The sequence below is a fragment of the Sitophilus oryzae genome, unplaced genomic scaffold (assembly GCF_002938485.1).
Source record: "Sitophilus oryzae breed Bouriz unplaced genomic scaffold, Soryzae_2.0 scaffold_1297_pilon_pilon, whole genome shotgun sequence".
NCBI classification, from domain to species: Eukaryota; Metazoa; Arthropoda; class Insecta; order Coleoptera; family Curculionidae; genus Sitophilus; species Sitophilus oryzae.
This window is the reverse complement of record NW_022145945.1, coordinates 11,206,937-11,232,240: the sequence shown is the minus strand read 5'-3', so window position 1 is coordinate 11,232,240 and position 25,304 is coordinate 11,206,937. Positions and strand designations below refer to the sequence as shown.

Genomic DNA, 25,304 nt, shown 5'->3' with positions numbered 1-25,304 from the left:
CAGAATCGTGTACTACCATCTTTCTTCGTCACCAAAACAACAGGAGATGGCCATGGACTCGATGATTCTTCGATTACTCCATCTTCCAATATCTTATCTACCATTGTCTCCATTTCTTGTTGTTTGGAAAGGGGCACCCTTCTAGGTCGTCGAATCGGCTGAGCATGACCAGTATTAATCCGGTGCTTCACAAAATCCGTTCTTCCACTGTTGTTCTTCTCAAAAATACTGCCATGCTTTATCAGAAACTGCTTAGCCTTCTGTTTCTCATCAGATGTTAGGTGATCCCATGGCTGCTCTAGATGTTTTAGTGTTTCTTTGGATGCCATTTGTGTAACAGCTGATGACACTTCATCACATCGGGTGACACTTCTTACAGGTTCGCAGATGGCGATCTTGTCACCTTTTTAGATCTTGACACAATTCGGGAAAATATTCGCAATTGTGATCGGTATATTCTTGTCGGTGTTCACCAATGACTTTCCTACTAAGTACCTATCTTGTTTGTTGTCGCTACTTTGTACCAATCCAACACAGTACCCAGCGATTTTCTCCACTTTACCGAATACGATCTTCTCGGTATTACCAGGTATCACCACAGTTTCCGCTGATCTGACATCCATTCTGCCTGGTCCCTCGTCTGGAGATAACATAAACTCTTCATTTCCGATATTCAGGCTATTTCTCTGGTGATCGAACGAAAATTCATGTTGACGAATCACATCCATGCCCAAGATGAAGTCATCTTCAATATCTGCCACTAAGACGCTATGCTGAAACTTCAAATTTCCCAACTTCAGTTCGACGATAGCCTCTCCCCGTACAACGGCCATTTCCCCCGTAACTGTACGTAAACACACTCTTCTTCCCAGAGGCATCAGCTTCAACCCTTGCACTGAGTTAGCTCGCACCAACGATACCATAGCGCCAGTGTCCACGGTCATTCGGATTCTCCTACCATTGACCTTCCCGTCGATCACTAAACTATCAGCGGTTCTTCCTAAACTCCTAATGGAAAAAATCCTGGGGGCTCTGTTCTCCCCAGTCAATACTCGCCCCTTAGTATTGACTGATTTTAGTTTTCCTGGTGCCTACGTTCTCTGGTTGGTGAACGGGATCGCATTTGGACACGGCAATCCCGTTTGATGTGACCATTCCTGCCACATCTATAGCACCTTATGTCCTGGAATCTTCTCTGGTTCTCTGCCTGGGTGTTGTTGACTCCCTTGTTTATTAGTAGCTCACATAGTTTGTCGACTTTCTTACACATCTCCTCCAAACCCTTGTGAGTGCTTTCGGGGTGTTCCTCGACCGTTACCGATCTTATCTTCGGCCTAGGGATGGCGCTAAAAGCAGCTTCAATTTCCAGCGCCCTGACCAGTGCTTCGCTGCTGGTAGAAAATCGCGATATTTGCAGCGCCCTCTGTAATTCGTTGTCCCTCAGTCCGCTGATAAAACACTGGGCGGCGAGTTCCTCCCTAAACCCTTCCGGTGCTTCTGGATATGCCAGGTGTACCAGCCGACGTAAGTCTGCTTCGAATTCCTCTCAGACCTCTGCAGGCGTGTCTTAATCTGGGCCTGGTAAAGTTGACGTCGATGTTGATCGCCATATCTTCTGTCCAATGCAGCAACCAAGGTTTCGTACTCCTGCTGTTGGTCTATCCGTTGGCAGCGGCGGCTGCTTCAAACTGGCGGTGATACATCGTCCATGTCGTTTGTCCATCGTAGGTCGGGGCCTTAAGGTTCGCAGTTCCCGGAACGCCAGGTGTCCTTACTTGTACCTTGGTCTTCTACAGGTCCATCTCCAACCTTTCTATCTTCTGCTGAAGGCGCTCCTCCAGATCTTCTACGGCTTCTTGGAAGTGATTCTGCTGTTCCTGGCAACGCATTTCCTTGTTGCTTTTTTTCCATGTCCCCGAAGCTTTTCTGAAGTCGAATTTCCTGATTTTCTAAGATTTTCTGAAGCCGGTCCTGTTCTTCTTGCTTTTCTCTCTCACATCGCTCCTCCTAACGAATTTCCAAATTACCCAATATTTTCTCAAGCCGGTCCTGTTCTTCTTGTTTCTCTTGTTGTCGTTGTAATTTTTCCTCTTCCTTATCTTTACGTAGTCTTTCTTGTTCTTCTTGTTTTTCTTGTTGTCGTTGTAATTTTTCCTCTTCTTTATCTTTATGTAGTCTTTCTTGTTCTTCAGCTTTCTCTCTTCTCATATTCTCCATAAAATCGCCCAATAGTTTGCTTACTTCCTCCATTTTTTTCGCTTGTTCCCTTGTACCAACCATAAAAATACTCTAATTCGGTCTAAAAATCTTCCAATCCACTCAATTTCTTCTACTACTATACTATTTACAACACAATTTATGCAACTACTATTAACGAAACTACTATTAATGCAACCGCGATTAACGGTATTTCGCGGTATTATCAAACTTCAGACTTCAGACTATCTTCAGACTGCTCCAACTGTCAAAGCGCGGGCCTTATACAAGGACTGTATATATTCTACAGGACTGTTCGATCGCGTAAAATCGCCGCTGTCGTAGTCGCCGTGGAATGCTACGTCACGTGCTGACCAGCGCTCCATAGTGCGGCGGATGGTTATTCTAGCGGAACAAAATCTCAAGAGCAATGTTTGGGACTTAAAATCTAAGAACGTAGCAAGTGGTCTAATATATAGCAACTATATGGTTAAATTTATTTATTTATTAACAACTTGATTTATTAATAAATAAATACAAGATAATAAAACTATGATATTATTCGTACATGACACACAAAAATCGTATTGTAAACTATTGCCAAATACATAAAATTATGATATCAAAAAACTCTTTAGCAGTTTTTTTTAATTAATTTGTAATCTTGTGACACCCTCTATAATTTATTTTAAAAAAATATATTTTATTTTAAAAATAATAAATAAGATAGATATTTTAATTTTAATTTTAACACTCGGTAATTGTAAATTCATATATAGTAAGTATCTAAGACAATTTTTTAAACTCAGTGCCTTTTGATGGAGTTGTTTTGTTTTTATACTATCCGGTTGAAATGAATCTTTTTGGGCATTCACCTGTTAAGCTTGAACTCCCTGTGACTGTGACTACCTGTGTTGGTAACTATTGGTAACTCAAAAGATCTACATCATTCAATATATCGATATTTGAAAAAAAAGTGAAAGTTTGATATCTGCAGAACAAAGGCACGAAGGATTTTAACAAATAATATACGTACAGTAGAAAAGTACATACCTTTGGCAATCTTCAGCATAATTTGGCTTTCTAATAAAATGTATAAGCACTTGTAAATATTTTGTTTTCGTATGATCTCTGCCTTGCTGAGCAGAAAACGACCAAATTTGGTTGATAAAAATATATATCGAAATACAAAGAATATTCATGCATTTTTGTATCAATTGGAATGTCTACTATTTATTCTTATCAGTACACATTTTTTGGCTTATTTCTGACCAAACGCTTTTGTCCCGCTAAATGTATCTTCCAACGCACTATGCGCTCGTCCGTCAAATGCAAAAATAACTGTCACTGTCTAAAATCTTTAGCGCCAACTTCAACTCGGTCAGTAGATGACGTAAAAAATCTGACAGTGCAGGAAGATAGGAATCGAACTATCCTTATCTCTATAGTATCCTTGGGCCTTATATACCCCCTGGCGATTGTTTCTGGAATTTTCTAAAGAATTCTGCAATTTTCTTTTACTTTCTGGCGAATTCGCCAGGTTCCTCAATGCACGTTGCGATTATGTAGCAGTAATGCAGTTATGCAACCAGTAATACACCTTGACAATAATTAAATGAATAATACCGTATGATCGAAAAAAAACGGCCTCAAAGACAGCTGGGGAATGACAATCGATAATAAATTTAACGAGGTTAATCTCTAGACATCATTTGCTAAAAATTGGCATAAAACTAGTCAAAAATTAACACTAATTGTAGAAAGATTAAAAAAGGATAGAAAGTTTCCAGGCACACAAATATATTTCCAATTTTTTTTCTCGAATTTTAAACTAACCTATTTAAAAATCATCAAAATAAATTACAACCTTCTTAATGCAAACTGTCAGTAAGCACCATTAAAAATATAAATGAATACGGGCCAAGTAAATTATGCCTAGGGCTTGACCGCACCAAAATTATTATCGACTGCCATTCCCCAACAGTTTTTGACACAGTTATATATTTAATACCAAAGTTCTACCACGGCATATAAATCACACGGCAGGCCGACTCGCTTTGGCGGGAACGCTAGGCGCATATCCTCGCGCACGCCGCCATTTGCGTTTCCATCAACAGAAAGTAACCAGTGTCGTAGTTTTTTCAGCGATAACCATACAGTTACGGCAGATTCGAGTCAATAGCGTGCGGCTTAATTTATTTTGATTTTTTCTTGAGTGATATATTTTGTTTTTGTTGTTTTATTTTTGTTTATTATGTGATGTATTTGGTTTTTCTAGTTTTATTTTCGTTTCTTGTGTAATATAATTGCCAATAGGTGTCCGGTGGCGTAGAGGTACTGGCTCTCGTCTACCAATCTCAAGGTAGTGAGTTCCAATCCCACACCAGGCATTTTATCAGCCGACAATTTTTATTAAAATAAAAATAGTTTGGGTACCTAGGTCGACTCAGCCTTAAATGAGTACTTGGGATTCACAATCCTGAGGTAATAATAGGCGGTTGAAGCGTAGTGCTAGCCACATTACCTTCCTTTGTATACCGAACGGCTCTAGTATGGCAAGCTGTACCTTGCTACTCCCAAGGCGTCAAACGCTATATACGGGAGCTATTATTATTATTGTTACGGATTCCGTGGGTCCACTATTTAAACTGACGATAAAATACTTAACGAATTTATTTGTCTCACTCTGTACACACAACTTATACTATTTACAACACAACTTATGCAACTAGTATTACTCTAACGGTATTTCGCGGTATTATTCAAACTTTAGACTTCAGAATTCAAACTTGTCCAACTGTCAAAGCGCGGGCCTTATATACCCCCTGGCGGTTGTTTCTAGATTTTTCTAAAGAATTCTATAATTTTCTTTACTTTCTGGCGAATGCGCCAGGTTCCTCAATGCACGTTGCGATTTTTTTAGCAGTATGCAGTTATGCAACCAGTAATACACCTTGACATTGCCCCCTTCTCAAATTTGATCGTCCCGATCAAGGTTTCCTGTCTGGTATCTCTTCAATCGATCCAGATGAACTACTTTCATCTTACTTCTAGGGCTGCGTTGAATCCGGTACACAACATCATTTATCCTCTTGATGACTGTATAAGGACCTTCCCATGCTGGAGTTAACTTTGGGGACCTCCCTTTCTTGCGCTGTGGGTTATATAACCATACCATATCGTCCTGTTGAAATCCCGTAGAATTAGCTCTGAGGTCGTAACGAGCTTTCATCCGGTCACTGGCTAGCGTAATCTTACTTCTCACGGCCTTATGAATTCCCAATAACCTTTCCTTCAGTTCATCCGCGTAGTCCTCTACGTTCGTGGTGCTGTCGTCTGGTGATCCGAACACCAAGTCACAAGGCAACCGTAATTCTCGACCAAATAAAATCTTCGATGGTGAAAGTCCGGTGGTGTTGTGAACTGCACTTCTATATGCCATTAGGAATAGTGGTATATGCTGATCCCAATCTCTTTGATGTTCATCCACCATTTTCGAGAGATGTTCTTCAATGGTCTTATTGAATCTCTCGACCATCCCATCAGACTGCGGATGTAAAGCTGTTGTCCTAGTCTTGTGAATACCAAGCAGATCACACATCTTCTGGAACAGTCTTGACTCGAAGTTCCTTCCTTGGTCAGTGTGAAGCTCTAAAGGAATTCCAAATCTACTGAAGACATTATTGACTAATACTTCAGCTACAGTCGATGCTTCTTGGTTTGGAATGGCAAAAACTTCTGGCCATTTACTGAAATAATCCATCGCCACTAAAACGTACTTGTTGCCCTTGTGCGTTTCAGGGAATGGGCCTGCAATGTCAACAGCGATTCTTTCGAATGGCAGTCCAACGTTATATTGTTTCATTTTTCCCCTAGATCGAGTGCTTGGTCCTTGGCTGGCTGCACAAATTTTACATTGTCGACACCATTTCTTGACATCTTCGCAATAATCCACCCAGTAAAAGCGATCTCTCAGCTTGCTCAAGGTCTTGTTTACCCCAAGATGGGCTCCAGTTTTACCACCGTGAATTTCTTCCAATACCTGGGTAACTTTCTTCCTTGGTACCAGTAACTGAGTTGTTACTGTGCTGCCATCCGCACTTTCCCATGTGCGCTTTAACAATCCATTCTCAATAACCAGTGAATTCCACTGAGCCCAGAGAGCTTTGAAAACGAGCCCTCTGTCCGCAATATCCTGCCACGGTGGTCTCTCGCCGTTACCTTCCTTGAGCCGTAGTATTGCTCCGATGTCTGGATCTTCCATTTGATCTTTCCTCAATTGTGTGTCGTCCACTGTTCATCGGTTCCAAGTTTAAAACTCCTTATCATGACAGTGCCTTCACGTTGTTCCGTTTTACAGCAGTGCTTACAATCGGTTTGACAGGGTCTTCTGGATAAACCGTCTGCGTTACCATGCATTTTTCCAGCACGATGTTGGATGGTAAAGTGATACTGTTGGAGCTTCTCGAGCCATCGTGCTATTTGACCTTCAGGTTGTTTCATCTCCATAAGCCACTTGAGAGCCGCATGATCTGTCCTAATTAAAAATTCTTGGCCGTACAGATATTTATGAAAATGATCAACTGCCTTCACAATTGCTAGCAGCTCCTTCCGGGTAACGCAGTAATTCCTTTCTGGTTTGGATAGAACTCGACTGTAATATTCTATCACTCGTTCTTCGCCATCTTGCACTTGTGATAGCACTGCACCTATGCCGATATTGCTGGCGTCGGTATCCAGGATATACCTCCCTTGTTGTTGCGGGTAGGCTAGAATAGGACTTGAACATAAAGCCGCCTTAAGTCTTCCAAAGGCTACATCACAATCGGTGTTCCATTCGTAGCCGACTTCATCACCTGTAAGTCTATGTAAGGGTGCAGCTATATTGGCAAATCCCTTGACAAATCTTCTGTAATAGGTGCATAAACCCAGAAAACTTCTAAGTTCATGTTTGTCGCGAGTTTAGGCCAATCCTTGATTGCAGCGATTTTCTTCTGATCGGTGTAAATTCCGTCTGCCGAAACTACATGACCCAAGAATTCCACTTGTCGCTGGAATAAGCTACACTTTTCGGGTTCAAGTACAGGTGCGCATTCCTTATGCGGCCGAAGACTTCTTCTAAATTTCGCAAATGCTCCTCAAAAGTTCTTCCCATAACCAATACATCGTCGAGGTAAACCAAGCACGTTTTCCAAGTTAATCCTCTTAACACCACCTCCATGAGACGTTCGAAAGTGGCTGGAGCATTGCATAATCCAAACGGCATGACCTTGAATTGGTATAGTCCGTTTCCTGTAGAAAAAACCATCTTTTCTTTGTCTTCCTCGTCCAGACCAACTTCCCAGTATCCACTCTTTAAGTCGAGAGTGGAGAACCAGCACAAACCTGCCAGAGTTGTTAATGTGTCATCTATACGTGGCAGTGGGTAGCTATCTTTCTTAGTGACGTCATTGAGCTTCCTATAATCCACGCAGAATCGTGTACTACCATCTTTCTTCGTCACCAAAACAACAGGAGATGACCATGGACTTGATGATTCTTCGATTACTCCATCTTCTAACATCTTATCTACCATTGTCTCCATTTCTTGTTGTTTGGAAAAGGGCACTCTTCTAGGACGTTGTCGAATCGGCTGAGCATGACCAGTATTAATCCGGTGCTTCACAAAATCCGTTCTTCCACTGTTGTTCTTCTCAAAAATACTGCCATGCTTTAGCAGGAACTGCTTGGCCTTCTGTTTCTCCTCAGGTGTTAGGTGATCCCATGGCTGTTCTAGATGTTTTAGTGTTTCTTGGGATGCCTTTTGTGTAACAGCTGACGACACTTCATCACATCGGGTGACACTTCTTACAGGTTCGCAGATGGCTATCTTGTCACCTTTTTGGATCTTGACACAATTCGGGAAAACATTCGCAATTCTGATCGGTATATTCTTGTCAGTGTTCACCAATGACTTTCCTACTAAGTACCTATCTTGTTTCTTGTCGCCACTTTGTACCAGTCCAACACAGCACCCAGCGATTTTCTCCACTTTACCGAATACGATCTTCTCGGTATTACCAGGTATCACCACAGTTTCCGCTGATCTTACATCCATTCTTCCTGGTCCCTCGTCTGGAGATAACATGAACTCTTCGTTTCCGATATTTAGGATATTTCCTTGGTGATCGAACGAAAATCCATGTTGACGAATCACATCCATGCCCAAGATGAAGTCATCTTCAATATCTGCCACTAAAACGCTATGCTGGAACTTCAAATTTCCTAACTTTAGTTCGACGATAGCCTCTCCCCGTACAACGGCCATTTCCCCCGTAACTGTACGTAAACACACTCTTCTTCTCAGAGGCATCAGCTTCAATCCTTGCACTGAGTTAGCCCGCACCAACGATACCATAGCGCCAGTGTCCACTGTCATTGGGATTCCCTTTCCATTGACTTTCCCGTCGATCACCAAACTGTCAGCGGTTCTTCCTAGACTTCTAATGGAAAAAATCCTGGGGGCTCTGTTCTCCCCAGTCAATACTTGCCCCTTAGTATTGACTGATTTTAGTTTTCCTGGTACCTACGTTTTCTGGATGGTGAACGGGATCGCATTTGAACGCGGCAATCCCGTTTGATGTGGCCATTCCTGCCACATCTATAGCACCTTATGTCCTGGGATCTTCTCTGGTTCTCTGTCTGGTTATTGTTGACTCCCTTGTTTATTAGTAGCTCACATAGTTCACGAATTTTCTACACATCTCCTCCAAACTTCTGTGGGTACTCTCGGGCTGTTCCTCTACCGTTACCGATCTTATCTTCGGTCTAGGGATGGCGCTAAAAGCAGCTTCGATTTCCAGCGCCCTGACCAGTGCTTCGCTGCTGGTAGAAAATCGGGATATTTGCAGCGCCCTCTGTAATTCGTTGTCCCTCAGTCCGCTGATAAAACACTGAGCAGCGAGTTCCTCCCTAAATCCTTCCGGTGCTTCAGGATACGCTAGGTGTACCAGCCGACGTAAGTCTGCTTCAAATTCCTGCAGACTCTCTCCGGACCTCTGCAGGCGTGTCTTGATCTGGGCCTGGTAAAGTTGGCATCGATGTTGGTCGCCATATCTTCTGTCCAGTGCAGCGACCAAAGTTTGGTATTCCTGCTGTTGGGCTGCAGGAATAGTTTGCAACAGTTCCAGGGCAGGGCCACGCAGCGCGATGACAAGTGCCGCTGCTTTCTCCTGCTCAGTCCATCCGTTGGCAGCGGCGGCTGCTTCAAACTGACGGTGGTACATTGTCCATGTCGTTTGTCCATCGTAGGTCGGGGCCTTAAGGTTCGCTGTTCCTTGAACGCCAGGTATCTTTACTTGTACCTTGGTCTTCTGTAGGTCCATCTCCAATCTTTCTATCTTCTGCTGAAGGCGCTCCTCCAGATCTTCTACAGCTTCTTGGAAGTGGTTCTGTTGTTCCTGGCAACGTACTTCCAACATTGATTGTTGCTTTTTTTCCATTTTTTCGAAACTTTTCTTGATACGGTCCTGCTCTTCAAGTTTTTCTTCTTGTCGACGCACTTCAAAACCTTGTAAAATTTTCTCGATCCGGTCCTGTTCCTCTTGTCTTTCTTTTTGATGACGCGCCTCTAAGCCTTCCAGAATTTTCTCAAGCCGGTCCTGTTCTTCTTGTTTTTCTTTCTTTTGACGCGCTTCTAAACCTTCTAAGATTTTTTCTTGATTTTCCATAAGTATTTTCAAAAGGTGGCATTGTTCCTCTTCTTTCTCTCTTTCTAATCGGGCTCGCTCTTCTTCTCGTTCTTTACGTAGCCTTTCTTGTTCTTCTGCCTTCTCTCTTCTCATATTTTCCATAAAATCGCCCAATAATTTGCTTACTTCCTCCATTTTCTTCGCTTGCTCCCTTGTACCAACCATAAAAATACTCTAATTCGGTCTAAAAATCTTCCAATCCACTTAATTTCTTCTTAAAATCCTCTTGAATCGCACTTCCGACACCAATTGTTACGGATTCCGTGGGTCCACTATTTAAACTCACGATAAAATACTTAACGAATTTATTTGTCTCACTCTGTACACACAACTTATACTATTTACAACACAACTTATGCAACTAGTATTACTCTAACGGTATTTCGCGGTATTATTCAAACTTCAGACTATCTTCAGACTTCAGACTTCAAACTTGTCCAACTGTCAAAGCGCGGGCCTTATATACCCCCTGGCGGTTGTTTCTAGATTTTTCTAAAGAATTTTATAATTTTCTTTACTTTCTGGCGAATGCGCCAGGTTCCTCAATGCACGTTGCGATTTTTTTAGCAGTATGCAGTTATGCAACCAGTAATACACCTTGACATTATTATGTAATATAATTTGTTTTAGTAGTTTTATTTTTGTTGTTCAATAAAAGTTTCTTTCTGTTTCCTAGAGATCCTTTTAGGTATGTATATATGTGATTAATTATTTTAACATATTTTAGTTGTGAAAAAAAAACAGTAGTATACATTTTAGGACATTCAGCTAAATAGGAATATCTAATTAAAAATCTTAACAAACTTTAATATTAGTTAGATTTACTTATATAATTATAATAATATAATATAATTATAAAAGTAAATAAAATGAGTATATCGAAAATAAGTTAACAATACATTTTGAAGATATAAATAAGGCCCACAAAAGGTACAAGTTGCGTTCTGTTCATTTTGAATTTAAAATGTTTACCAATTCACTTTGTAACTGTATAAAATACAATGCGGTACCTACTTTGTTTCCTGCCATGAAAAAAATAGAAGTTTCTCAAAAAAAATTGTGGATTTATTAATTTGTGAAATTTGAATATTAATAAAATTTGCTACGCCCATTGATGGGCATAATTTGTACGTAGCCTCTTTATATTGTTCAATAAATATTTTATTGGTATTTCTTTAATTCTTGTTTGTAACTCCTGGCATGTCTTTGTTAGTTGCGTGTTATTTAATTTTAATTGTCTATTCTCTACAGTGAAATATTTAATTGATTTTTTCATTTTTACTTTTCGAGAAGTATGCGCGGTTAACGATTCATTTGTTTGGACAAAAGTATTGTGTAAATAAAATTCAGTTTCAGTCAATTACAGTATTTTTTTAATACCACCCTGTCGTATTTTCTGAGAAATTTTTTGATACGTTTTAATCCGGCCCTGACTAGGAAACGATAATGGCGCTGTCAAGGTCAAATTTTATAGAAATTTTAAACAATGGAATCTGAGCAGAGTTGGCGTGCCGATTGTTTTATGTGCCGTGGTTCTACTGTCAATTTATGAATAGATTTCATTAGTGGCGGCACTACAAATTCTAACCTGTTAATTAAAATATAACCTCAAACATAACCGAGAACATAACTTAATATTTTGTATTTTTGTTCTAGGGACCATGCCTGACGATGGTGTACCTGACATGACCAGACTGACCGTCCTAGATGAGGCAATTATCAACAAGAATTTAAAAGTTCGCTACAAAAATGACAAAATATACGTATCCTTTTATAATAAATATAAATTATTGGTGGTTGCGCTCAAAATAATATATCAAAGGAAAAAAAATATTTTTTGTGTATGACCGCATATACCCAAAATATATTTTTTCTATTGTAAAACAAAAATAGTGTTTTTTTATATAATAAAACTCTATATTTCGTAAAGATTTGTTCACTTCTCCTGATAATGTGAATAATAATGCTAGATAATTAAAAACATGCATATTCACATCCGAGTTCACATCTCAACAGACATACTAAAACTGATTTCTAACCTAACGTCATAAAATTTACAGAATTGCACGGCTTTCAAAATTCGTCGACCGGGACTTTTCAGGCGGATTGTGTACCTTTTGGGGAATTGTTTTAGGGGAAAAACACCGTGCTCGTCCCTAAAAATGACCCCAAAATGGCCGAAAAATCATTTTTTCGTAAATATCTGCCAAACTATGCAATTTACAAAACAAATCAAGCTTAGAAAATTACCTACAAAAATGGTCCCTATCATTTTTTACGTAGAATTAGTAGTTTTCGAGATATTACGCCTCGAAGATCCCTGAATTTCCTCTCCAAGTCTTAAGTTCATAAGCGTATTATTGATTATGATTGATAGGACAAATTGTTTAATAACTCGGCTAAAATTTAATATTTTTTGATGATTCAAAGATCATTTAAAAGGTAGAATCAACAGCTATCACATTTTGAAACTTGTTTTATTTTTGTCGTATTTTATGATAATAAAAAAACCGTGCAAACCCAATCCTTGGCCAAAAAATTTTCATATTGTTACAAACTTCGTATTTTCACTAATAATTTTTTTGTATGCGAATGCCAGATATCACAAGCATTGTCATACACAATTTTATAAATCATGTTTCATAGCCCCTAGGACATCAAGGGGCGTAGGACGGCCCTTGGATGCTGATATTTCAGACCAAATGTTGAAGGTAGTCCATTATATCCTGGAAAATAGACAAGAACAATATATGTACTCTGAAAGAGGAAGGTATTGCAGGTGATTTTGAACTTTTTTATTTCCAACTCCTCATTGATGTTTGTTGCTTATAAAATTACTAGCGTGTAATTCGTTCGCGTCGAATTAATCATTTGTAATGGTGATGATAAGGCAAAGCAAGAATTTCCTCTACACCCCACAGTCAATCCGTTTGCCAAAAATCTGCTTTAAACGTCAAGCAGTTTAAGCAGAATCGTGATTACTCAATGATCATATTTTATGAAACACCCTGTATAAATTTATTAAAAATCTTAAAATATGTAAAACAACAAAATAAAATATACGTGGTTAAGAGTTTTTCCGAAAAACTCACCGGTTTTTAAATAAAAAATATTTTTATATTTGAGGGATAGTTTCACCCCCTTAGCATTCGAGTTTCGAAAAATCCCTTCTTATCGAACCTCTACACCCTAAAGTCAATCTGTTTTCCAAAAATCAGCTTTTTACGTCAAACGCTTTAAGCAGGATCGTGATTAATCAGTGACCAGCTTTTTCGAAACACCCTGTATACATTTTTAAAAAATCTTAAAATATGTAAAAAAACAAAATAAAATATACGTGTGTGTTTAAGCGTTTTTTCGGAAACTTGACCGTTTTTTAAATAAAAAATACTGTAATATTTGAGGGGTGGTTTCACCCTCTTGGAACTGGAATTTCGAAAAATCCCTTCTTATTGAACCTCTACACCCTAGAATTAACCTGTATGTCAAAATTGAGCTTCTTACGTTGAGTGGTTTGAGCAGGATCGTGATTAATCAGTATGTCAGTGACTTAAGGAATTTATATATTAGTATAGATATAGATTATGTAATCTTTAGTATACGATACTTTCTGGAAATTCCAAAACAGCAGAAAAAGCCTCTCACAAATAGTTGTTTTTTATTAAAATATGATTAAACAAATTCTTCAACCTTTCTGAGTTACTTAAAGAGACTCTAAGAACAACTCTCGGAACAACTGTTAAAAAAAACTTGACAAATAAGCTATTATTAGTGAAAATATGAATAAGTTTGTAAAAATCTGAAAATTTTTGGGCCAAGGAAATTATTATGATAAAATATGACAAAATTCAAACAAGCTGTTGATTCTACCTTTTAAATGAACTTTGAATCATAAAAAAAATATTAAATTTTAGTCGAGTTACTAAACAATTTGTCCTATCAATCAATGATACGCTTATGAAATCTCCAAGAATCGAAATTCAGGGATCTTCGAGGCGTAATATCTGGAAAACTATAATTCTACGTAAAAACTTAAAGGGCCATTTTTGTAGGTAATTGCCTAAGTTAAATTTTTTATTTCAAGAAAAGTTTGAGGCCGAGCACGGTGTTCCCATTTTTCCCTAAAAAGTCAAAACAACAATAGGTACACAATTCGCCTAAAAAGTCATGGTCGATGAATTACGCCTAGATTTGGGTCTTTTCGTGTCCTTATTTACTGGACTAAACGTACAGATCAACATTTCACATATTGGCTCATTTTTAACTCATTTAGTTAGACTATGTAACCGTTTAGACAAAGTAGTAGACCCCATATTGACTGCCAGCACGCTGTATATAATTTAACCTCCGGCAACATTTATCGATACTTTTAATCGTTTCATTATAACAAAGGAATATATAAATTCCTCACTATAGTTGGACAGTTCCATTATTATCCCAAGCGTTTACCGTAGTAAATATACCATTAAATTCCGATCATTTTGTAGTTATTGATAAGAAAGCAATTACCAGAAACTAATGGAGTCCAATGAGCTATAAATGCGATCCTATTCGATTCCTCCATTTATTACGTCGATGATTTGGCGTTAGCCGCCGATGAGATAATGATCGAAACGTTGGATTCAAAAGAAAGTTTAGTTTATTGTCCCGCTTGGTGCGACCGAGGCCTCCAAATTGTGATTACTTGCTAAATGACTAGTAAATTCGTATGCTGATGCACTATACAACACTAATGCTTAAATTAGTGGCAGCACCTGGTGCTTAAGAGATAGAGTTTCATGAATTTTAAAAATTATTTTTTAAATCGTTATCCGCTGTTTAGGCCATATATTATGGTTCGGAGCTGCAACAAGTCAATTTTAAAAAGATTTAAGTCTTAAGTCATTTCTAAAATCAAAATGATTTAAATCTTAAGTCAAATTCAACATATTATTGTTCAAATAATTTAAGATATTAAGAATGCGTTTTCCTCAAAATGTCAATAATAAAAAAGTTTTTCCTCTTGTAAACAAATCCGGGGACATACTGTAAATCTAGCCAAAGGAAACATATTTTCTTTTTACCTTTTTAAAATAAATGAATAAGTTAAATATAATATTATTAATAATATAACTAATAATAACCGAGTTATTTAACTTTGAAAATTAAAAAAAATTAATGGTAACATTTTGAGAGCCGCCGGCAGTAATCCATAATCAGCCCCAAATACCAAGCAATTACCCGGATCTTCAAACCAAAAACGACTTGGAAAATTCAGATCACGAATATAAAACTTACCATTTTTATTTAACATTAGAAAACGGGACTTCGATTAGATAGTTGATTCGATGTAATTAGTCGTTTTACCTAAAACCGCATCTCTACACTTAATACTTCATTTCATTTCACTGCGAAGTAGATTCCAAGCGGCAGTCAAAAATTTCCGGTTTTAGCAACATTTTTATTTTTAAAAGATAGAATTTTCAAAATTTTTTTTTGGCAAAAAAAACTTGTTTATGAGATCGAACTATACTACCTGTTAAAATACCTGCATTTATTTCTGGAACACCCTGCATTCTTATGAAACCTATAGACTGACAATTTGATTGCATTTTTATGTACGCAGTTTCATAAAAATGTAACGGTTTCAATTATTCTGCAACTAAATAATCGAATAAAAAAATAATCGCATAGCCTGAGCAAATTCGATATTACGGGAAATATGTTTAAATTCGTAAATAGTTTCTTGAGCGATAGATTCTTTAAGGTTCGAATTGGGCATGCAGTCTCTGAGATCTTCCCACACAATGGAGGAATCCTACAGGGTTCGTCTATTAGCCCGACGTTATTTCTTCTTACTGTGAACGATATCAGATCATCATTGGATAAACGGGTTTGGAACTCAGAATGTTCGCGGATGATATCGTAATATATCATTCCTCTACGGAAGCAGGATACAGTCAGAACATTATACAAACTTCACTAAATGAACTTACAAAATGGTGTACGGTGTAATGTTATCCTTTTCTGCTTCCAAATCGGCTGCAGTTCATTTCTGCCGCCAAAGAAACTGCTCGAAGGCCGTTAACCTATATATTGGCTCTGATCGAATAAACTCCCAGCACGAACAAACGATTTCTTGGCATTACCTTTGACACACTTCTCAATTTCAAACCCCATATGAGCAACTTAATCTTTAAATGCCAAACTAATCTTAACATTATTAAAATTCTATCTGGCACCACCTGGGGTCAGACCATATTTCTCTTTTGCGAGTGTACAATGCTTGTGTCTTATCCAAAATCAATTACCGGTCCCAAGTTTATGCGTCTGCACCGCGGTCTTATTTAAATAAGCTGAACGCGGTACATAACATGGGAATCAGGAAATCACTGTGAGCTTTTCACACGAGTCCCATACCAAGCTTAATGTGTGAATCAGAACAACTCACACTAAATTATATTAGAGAACGACACCTATTAGCATATGCGTTTGGTCTACATGTCAATCCGGAAGACCCTAATCACAAAAAATTCTTCAAAAGTGTTTACCCCCAAATCAAACATTGATACAAACAGTATCAATCAGCATCACACCACCGTTATGTAGATATAAAGGAAAGACTGTCAATCGATTTGCCTCCTCCTTTCACTATTGTGCCATTCTCGTGTATGTTTCCCCCATAGAGTCTGCACCCACTCTCGCTTGACCTATCACTCAAAGTCCACAACAAAAAGGAATGCTCACATCTCACTATAAGAGCATTTCAAAGTGCAAAGCATTCAAAGACAATCATCAACTCAAAGTATAAGGGTCGTCGACTGGTTTACACCGATGGCTCGAAAACTGATAGGCACACTGGAGCGGCTTTTCATACGATTGATAAAGAAATGTGTTTCTCACTAAGTCCCATAACGGGAATATTCTCAGCAGAGCTTTTTGCAATATTTAAGGCCATTCAACATATATTGGCCTCCAGCTATAAGAGATGGGTCGTGGCTACCGATTCATTGAGTTCCATTTCAAGTATCTACTCCAACCATCCACTAGTTATGGCAATCAAAATGCTTCTACAGAAAGCTAATATCAACCACTACAGCGTCACTGTCCTTTGGCTTCCGAGCCACATAGGAATTCCTGGCAATGACAGCTGACTACTTGGCTGCAAAAACTCCCAACCCTCATAAAACCAACCTTGTTTTCTCCGTGCAAGATCTATGGCAAACATATAATATGATCGATAATATAATCCAACTAGAATGGGACTTACACATGAATGATAATAAGCTTCATGAAATCAAAAGGGACTATTTTGAAAATAATGTAGTTAATTTACCTAGAAGAGATTTCGTTTTGCTCACTAGAATTCGTTTAGGACATACGAAACTTACCCATGAACACCTCCTTAAAGGACAGAACCAGCCCATTTGTAAAACATGTAATCTTATAATATCTGTCAAACACATTATCTTTGAATGCCCAAAGTACGCGTTAAATAAAGACAACACGGTATCGTGGATAACCCAGAGGTAGCCCTTTCCTTCCAAAATGACAAGGCTATGTTGAATTATATAAAGGATATCGACATATATAAATAATGGGATAAAGTGACGCTAAAAGACTCTACAGTCGATGCGTCTTTAACACATATCTCTCTCTCTCTCTCTCTCTCTCTAAATAATCGGCTCACTCGAAATTATCATATTTTAGTTCGTATTTTACTAAATTAGACGTGTAAATCACTCTCTGTAATTATTCTAACATTTCAAACTTTCAACTAAGTAACTTGTCGGAAATTATAAAAGCTTTTTTTGATAAATGTCGACATTATTTTCTACTATATACACACAAAATAAAAGGAAGGAACAAATCGATACGCACCTTCCGAAACTAAAAAAAGAGGTCAGAAGTGACATGACATTTTTTAAGGTGCAACACTGATCAAACACTTTGTTGTGGCCGCTTCAATTTGCAGCAACCAAGCATATAATTAATTTTAGTCGATATTAATTATATTATTTAAAGACTGATGGGTGCCATAGAGGTTTAAGAGCCAATATTATGGCACCACTGTTTACAGTAGTGTACAGGGTGTCCCACTAAGAACAGCTCTCGGCTGTATCTCGGAAAGTATTAGCCGTAGAGCCTACGGAAAAAAATATTTATAACTAAAGGGGCTATGAGAAATTGCTGGAAATTATTTTCAAGTTTGTAAAACTGCCGCTAGAGGGCGCAACTGCTATGGAAAATAAGAAAATAGAATTTTTACAGAATTTTGCCTAGATAATGAGTACCATAAATAATAGCTTCATAATCTTTAGTAAATTATGGATTTTTTTGTTAGAACCATTTTCCCCTATCTGCTAAAATAAAGTGGTGGGGGAAGGTTAAATCTATCTTTATTTAAATGTTAATAACTCCAGACTGAATGATCAAGAATCCAACAAACGAGGGCTCGTTTAAAAGAGCGTTTCTTACTCTATATTATACCATAAAAAAATAATAATAAGGTTTTGATCGTAGACACTAGGGGGCGCTTTCTTACAATTTAACAAATATAGCGCGTTTTTTCAAAAAAATTAAATACAATAGGATATGTAATTTTAGCTGATAGTAAAGAGTAGTAAAAGCTTAAAAAGTCAGCGAAAACCGCATCTTGATATCTTTTTTCAAACCGAAGATATTAGCATACATACATACATACATACATACATACATACATTGGGGTGCAAGTGGTTATTAGCAAAATTATAATAAATACCAAAAAATAAGCCCTTAATTACCTTATTTTTACAACACGGTATCCCTCTTGATTATGCCCATTTTAACAAAAAAATAAGATAAGAACAGTTAGTTTATTTTAAAATCGACGAAATACCAGAATACCATAATACCAGATGTATTCATATCTAATAATTAAGATATTAATAACAGTAAACAAGAAACGATGATTCAGTGAAGTCATGGTAGGCTTTGAAAAAAAGTTGCTTTTGAGGTAATAGTATAAACGTCAAATTGTTATTAGATCAACATTTTGATAGTCTTTTATCTTTTGATTGCTTTTTCAAAATGCTAACAACTTCAACTACTTCAAATAATAAAGGCATTTTGAAAATGCAATTAAGACTATCAAAATGTTGATCTAATAATAATTTCACGTTTATACTATTACGTCAAAAGCAACTTTTTTCCAAAGCCTACCATGACTTCACTGAATCATCGTTTCTTGTTCACTGTTATTAATATCTTAATTATTAGATATTAATACATCTGGTTTTATGGTATTCTGGTATTTCGTTGATATTAAAATAAACTAACTGTTTCTATCTTATTTTGTTCTTAAAATTGGTATAATCTAGAGGGCTACTGATACCCTGTTATAAAAATAAGATAGTTAAGGGCAAATTTTTTCGTATTTATTATATTTTTGCTAATATCTTCGGATTGAAAAAAGATATCAAGATGCGGTTTTCACTGACTCCTTAAACTTTTATTTCTCTTTACAATCAGCTAAAATTACATATCCTATTGTATTTAGTTTTTTTGAAAAAACGCGCTATGTTTGTTAAATTGTAAGAAAGCGCCCCCTAGTGTCTACGTTCAAAACCTTATTATTATTATTTTTATGGTATAATATAGAGTAAGAAACGCTCTTTTAAACGAGTCCTCGTTTGTTGGATCCCGCTCATCCAGTCCGGAGTTATTAACATTTAAATAAAAACAGATCTAACCTTCCCCCACCACATTATTTTAGCAGATAGAGAAAAATGGTTCTGACAAAAAAAAGTTCGAAATTTTCTTAAGATTATGAAGCTTTTATTCATAGTAGCCCTTATCAAGGCAGAATTTTGTAAAAATTGCATTTTCTTATATGCCGTAGCAGTTGCGCCCTCTAGCGGCCACTCTACAAACATGGAAATAATTTACATGGCCTCTTTAGTTATAAATATTTTTTTCCTCGGGTTCTACGGCCAATACTTTCCGAGATACAGCTGAGAGCTATTCTTAGTGGGACACCCGGTACAAATCAATACAATATAATAATAATTAATAAACCACAATCTCTAAAAAAAGAGTACATAATTATTGATAATGTCCATATTGTAACTGCTTATTAAACCACGTTTAAAAAAAATAATAATGCAATTCAAATAAAAAACATTAAAATACATATATAAACTAGAAATATGAGCAAAAGAGCGATTATTCAATCGTAATTGAAACTGCGATTGCGATTTTTAAAGCGCTGCGTGGCGCTGCGATAACCTGCGATTGCGATTTTGATATTTAAATATTTTACTATAAATGAATATATATAATTGTGTCTGTATGTACCTATCGTTTAACAGTTAAAAAGTTAATAAAAAGCAGTTGTTTAGTTTTTAAGATTTTTTAACATCTGCACATAATGTAAGTATTAAATCTTTATAATATACTGCAACTACGCATACCTACTCTTTTTACGATTCTCAGTTATCTAATTCTTTATCCAATTCTTAAAAGATCTTAAAGAACTATTTTTTAAGGTGGCTCACCCCTATAAACCAAACCAAATTGAAAGTCGCAAATAGAAGAAATCGCAGTCGCAGTTTCCTATGACAGCCAATCGCAGGTTGCTATTGCGATTTTAAAATTGCTGCGATTGAATCGCAGTTTGCGATTTGTTGCTTATCTTTAATATAAACCATACAAATAATAACACAGCATAGTTTACAGATATTTATTCGGTAGACTTTGGAACTATAAATCATTGTTGTGCATAACCTCCTGCAGCTTCTGCAAGATTATACCGGGTGCGTCTCAAAAGTGGCTCACCCCTAGAACTTTTCTTATTTCTTCAGATATAAAACGAGATTTGGTATGTTATGTTTAGGCCCGTGCAAATAATTTTGAATTTGCAAAATTTTTTAGAAAGCTGCGACCATTGAAAATAGTTAGCCTTAGTAACTCTTATTAACATACTAAAAGTCCCCATTTGTCCGATGTGTGCGTCATCCAAAAAAATCGGCCGCCATTTTGAATTTTGGTACTTTTTGGGAAAAAATGTAAATAACTCGAAAACGGTGCGTTATAGCGAAAAACTTCAAGAGGTAAAAATTAAAGAGAATAAAAAACTAAATCAGAATCAATAAAGAATAGTTTATTATCCTAACGCAGTGATGTACAAAATTTTTTTGAAAATCGAGCAATTTTTAAAAGGAATCACGGAAATGCATATTACTATTTTTTTAAGCTTATTAACAAATAACATGGATATTTAGCATCAATTCAACTAAAATACAGTCCTTGTGACATTTTCAAGAAATATTTATTGGTGGTTTAATAATATTTCAAAATTAACAAAAATTGTAAAAGCTATCCTTTACTAAATACATATGTACTAATAATGTGCGAAAGCAGCCTCCACCTTGTTCCGGTCGGGGCTATTTGCACTTAAACCAAGGTCTTTTTGTTACCATTTTGTAAACAAATGTTTTTAAAAATACAGTGACAGTTTGCAAAATTAGGCTACAGGTTGGAAGAAAAAAATAAAATGTAATAAACTACTTGCGAATGTTTTTTTGACATAAATATGATCTACGATCTTAACCTAACATTTTAATAAAAATGTGTTACCAACTTGTAACCTTTGTAACTTTTCAAACTGTCATCTCTAGAAAAAAAATGAAATTTATAATTTTATTCGATTTGTTCGTCATCGACCGATATTTGTCTGTTCTCGCAAGAAATACCATTACAGTTACCACACAAGCATGAACATCGCATACTGGATTTTAAACATGTACCATTGCGATTAAAAAAAAATAGTACAACAAAATATGATTTAATCTGCTGGTCTATATTCTTGTGTCATTGTCATGTAATTTTTAAAAAATGCCTTTAACTTCAGAGCAAAAATCGATTATATTTACGCCATTAAGGGATGGGGTTCCCATAAGGGACATTGCAGATGCATTAGGGATAAACAAAAAAACAGTGTTGTTGGCTAAATCCAAAAAAAAATTCAATATAATTCAAATATCCTTATAGATCAGGAGTTCCATCTGGGACTACTAATTCTTGTACTACTTTTTTTTGATCGCAATGGTACATAGTTTATTACATCCAGATTTGCAATTACAGTAAATCATTTTCAATACAAATTCTGGTGCCACTGCGTTTGACATTGTTTTTGGAACTAAAGTATCCGTTTTTTTACTCCATCCACATTCTGTTGCCTCTTCCTCGTTATTTAGCCAATACTGCATTTATAAATATGTCCTATAATAATGATTTTCAGCTGCGTTAGTTGTTGGAGGTAAGGTAGCTAAATCAATTTTTTTACTATAGGAACCTGACGAGATGTGGGCTTCATATTTAAAATACCTCAACTGATCTAAATCTTTTGCTACCCTATGTCGACCATATAATGAAAATAAGATTGTATTTACAGCTTCGACTAGCTCAGATTTTTGTGCTGCAGGATCTAAAAAAAACGGATGTAATTTGTCGCAGATGAGGATCTTTTTGCAACGTTTTGAAAGTCACCAGTTTACATTACATTTTATTTTTTTCTTCCAACCTGTAGCCTAATTTTTCAAACTGTCACTGTATTTTTCAAAACAAGTTGTTTACAAAATGGTAACAATAAGACCTTGGTTTAAGTGCAAATAGCCCCGACCGGGACAAGGTGGAGACTGCTTTCGCACATTATTAGTACACATGTATTTAGTAAAGGATAGCTTTTACAATTTTTGTTAATTTTGAAATATCATTAACCCACCAATAAAAAATATTTCTTGAAAATGTCACAAGGATTGTACTTCAGTTGAATTGATGCTAAATATCCATGTTATTTGTTAATAAGCTTAAAAAATTAGTAATTTGCATTTCGGTGATTCCTTTTAAAAATTGCTCGATTTTCAAAATTTTTTTGTACGTCATTGCGTTAGGATAATAAACTATTTATTGATTCTAATAGAGTTTTTTATTCCCTTCAATTTTTACCTCTTGAAGTTTTTCGCTATAACAAACCGTTTTCGAGTTATTTACATTTTTTCCCAAAAAGTACCAAAATTCAAGATGGCGGCCGATTTTTTTTGATGACGCACATATCGGACAAATGGGGACTTTTAGTTTGTTAATAAGGGTTACTAAGGCTATTTATTTTCAATGGTCGCAGCTTTCTAAAAATTTTTGCAATTTCAACATGGTGAATGTCATAACTGCACTGGGGTAGTTAGTATATGCCATAAAGTCAATCAATCCTAATTTATGTCATATACTAACATACCAAATCTAGATTTTTTATTTGAAAAAATAAAAGAGTTATAAGGGTGAGCCACTTTTGAGACGCACCCGGTCACCCGGTATATTGTAATATGAAAATTATTATTTTTGTCATCGTTTATTAAAATAGACCCATATATATTTTTGAATATCTTGAAAAAAGACTAATTAATTTATTATAGCAAATAGCAACATTTTTAATATCACTCTGTATCACGGAAACTATGGAGTCCATGGCAATTTTGTTTATTGCATCTTTGGTTTCGTAACCTATGCAATCAAAATGGGACAATCTGTATATTGACATTGTTAATTTAATCGTCCTACACCTGGAATTTTTAATACAGGTAAACGCTTTAAATCACGACGTTACACAATACGTAGTAGAATTATCTTTGACAATACCAATCGGCTTAGTCACTCTCACACTCTCATTCACATGGAGAAAATCAATTCTTGAAATTCCCCGTTCGATGAAGAAGGATACACACAGAATGAATTCACAGATGACAACTATGAGTCACGGATATATCTTTTTTTTCTTTATTTCCTCTAGCTGTATTTTTAACCTGAGGCTATCTTGTCGCTGGTATTTAAATTAAGAGATTTTTTAACACAGGAAATGTTTTGTTTAGAATATATACAGAGAGAGAGAGTGTGAATATATACAGGTAATTGCGGTTAATTGCCGATTGCATCCGGAGATTCTCAAAATGTTACCATTCATTATTTTTTTAAAATTTTAAAGTTATACAGCATGGGCACCTCATTCGGCTCGGTTGATTATACGAAAAAGGGGAAGATGTAGAAACAAAATATTTTATGGATATGTGTTTAAAAAAATTAAAAAAAAATAAATGTGCACAATATAAAATTATTTTTAAATATACAGGGTCTTTCAGAACTAAGATTCATACCAATGTTATATTTTTTCTTATGGAACACCCGGTATTTTATATAATTTTTGGATTTTGGGGTTCACAAAAGGGCATTTATTATAAGGGTTAAATATGTTTAAAACCTTTGGTTTTTGAGATATTTAAAGATATTTATATATACATGCTAAATACTATCAACTATCAACACCCTGTACATTACTTTTCAGAATTAGTTCTGGTGCTCAGTTTAAAGGTAGAGAAACAAACTTTACTGAAAAATTGTATTGCTCCTTAAATTTATACAGCTGTTCTATTTTAAATGTTTATTTTACATTAAACTTCGTTATTTCAAATGCAACACTCTGTATTTTTTTAAATAAATCGAAGCAGAGACGAAAACGCCTCGAAACCGTAACTAATCGTGAAATAGAGAAGGGCGCGTTTCCTGTTATCTCATTCAATTTCGTTTTGTTCCGAACTGTTTCCACAACATGTCGGTATCTATACCCAAGACAAAGGACTTTTTTTATAAATCTTAGTGAAATAAGTAAATTTAGACGTTTCTAAAATATATGTTTTTACGATGATATTTCGTTAATTACATCTCGTTTTATGATCATATATATTCCACAAGATTAATACGCGTTTATAATATACTATACAGTATGTCCCCGGATTGTCTTTACAAGAGGAAAAAAAAACTTTTTTTGTTATTGACATTTTGAAAAAAATGCATTCTTCATAAAAAAATTTGCTTGTTCTAAAATGGTTAGTGCCGTTTATACTTTTTCAAATTTCCATACCGCTTTAAAGAAAATTAAAAAAAAACATGAAAACATGGTTGATTTTTTTCTATCTATCTATCTCTTTTAAGTCCTAAAAATCAAAACGCGTTTCCATGGTAATATACTTTCGTTTTCAATCTTTGATAGATTGTTATTGATATAATTTTAATTAACGTCATATTTTTTGCTGTTTTAAAATGTTAAGAAGCACAAAATTTATTAAGTTCAGTGCTACCGAAATGGTGATAATGGGTATCAGAAAGTATAATCATCTGCTGATGATGCTAACATGGTTAGCGAAACGCGCGTCCAGTGTAAAAGTAAAAGTGTTTTGGTGTATTGTGGTGATTTAGTGTAATTTTATTTTGCTGTGTAACACTGTGTAACACCAAAGGTTCCAACCCTCAACTGTAACATTTGACTTTCACAAAAAAAACAAGAAAACCTACGGGAATGATGAAAACTAT

General features: G+C 36.1%; 1 protein-coding gene across 2 annotated transcripts in view; it reads left to right on the top strand.

The window, feature by feature from the left end:
• Positions 1-25,304, top strand: part of LOC115874783 (unconventional myosin-X) — a 170,061-nt gene that overhangs the window by 26,112 nt on the left and 118,645 nt on the right. For both annotated transcript variants that reach the window (XM_030890060.1, XM_030890059.1), the window contains exon 2: positions 11,583-11,689. In XM_030890060.1, the coding sequence (XP_030745920.1) occupies positions 11,583-11,689 (107 nt within the window). The remainder of the gene's footprint in view (positions 1-11,582; positions 11,690-25,304) is intronic.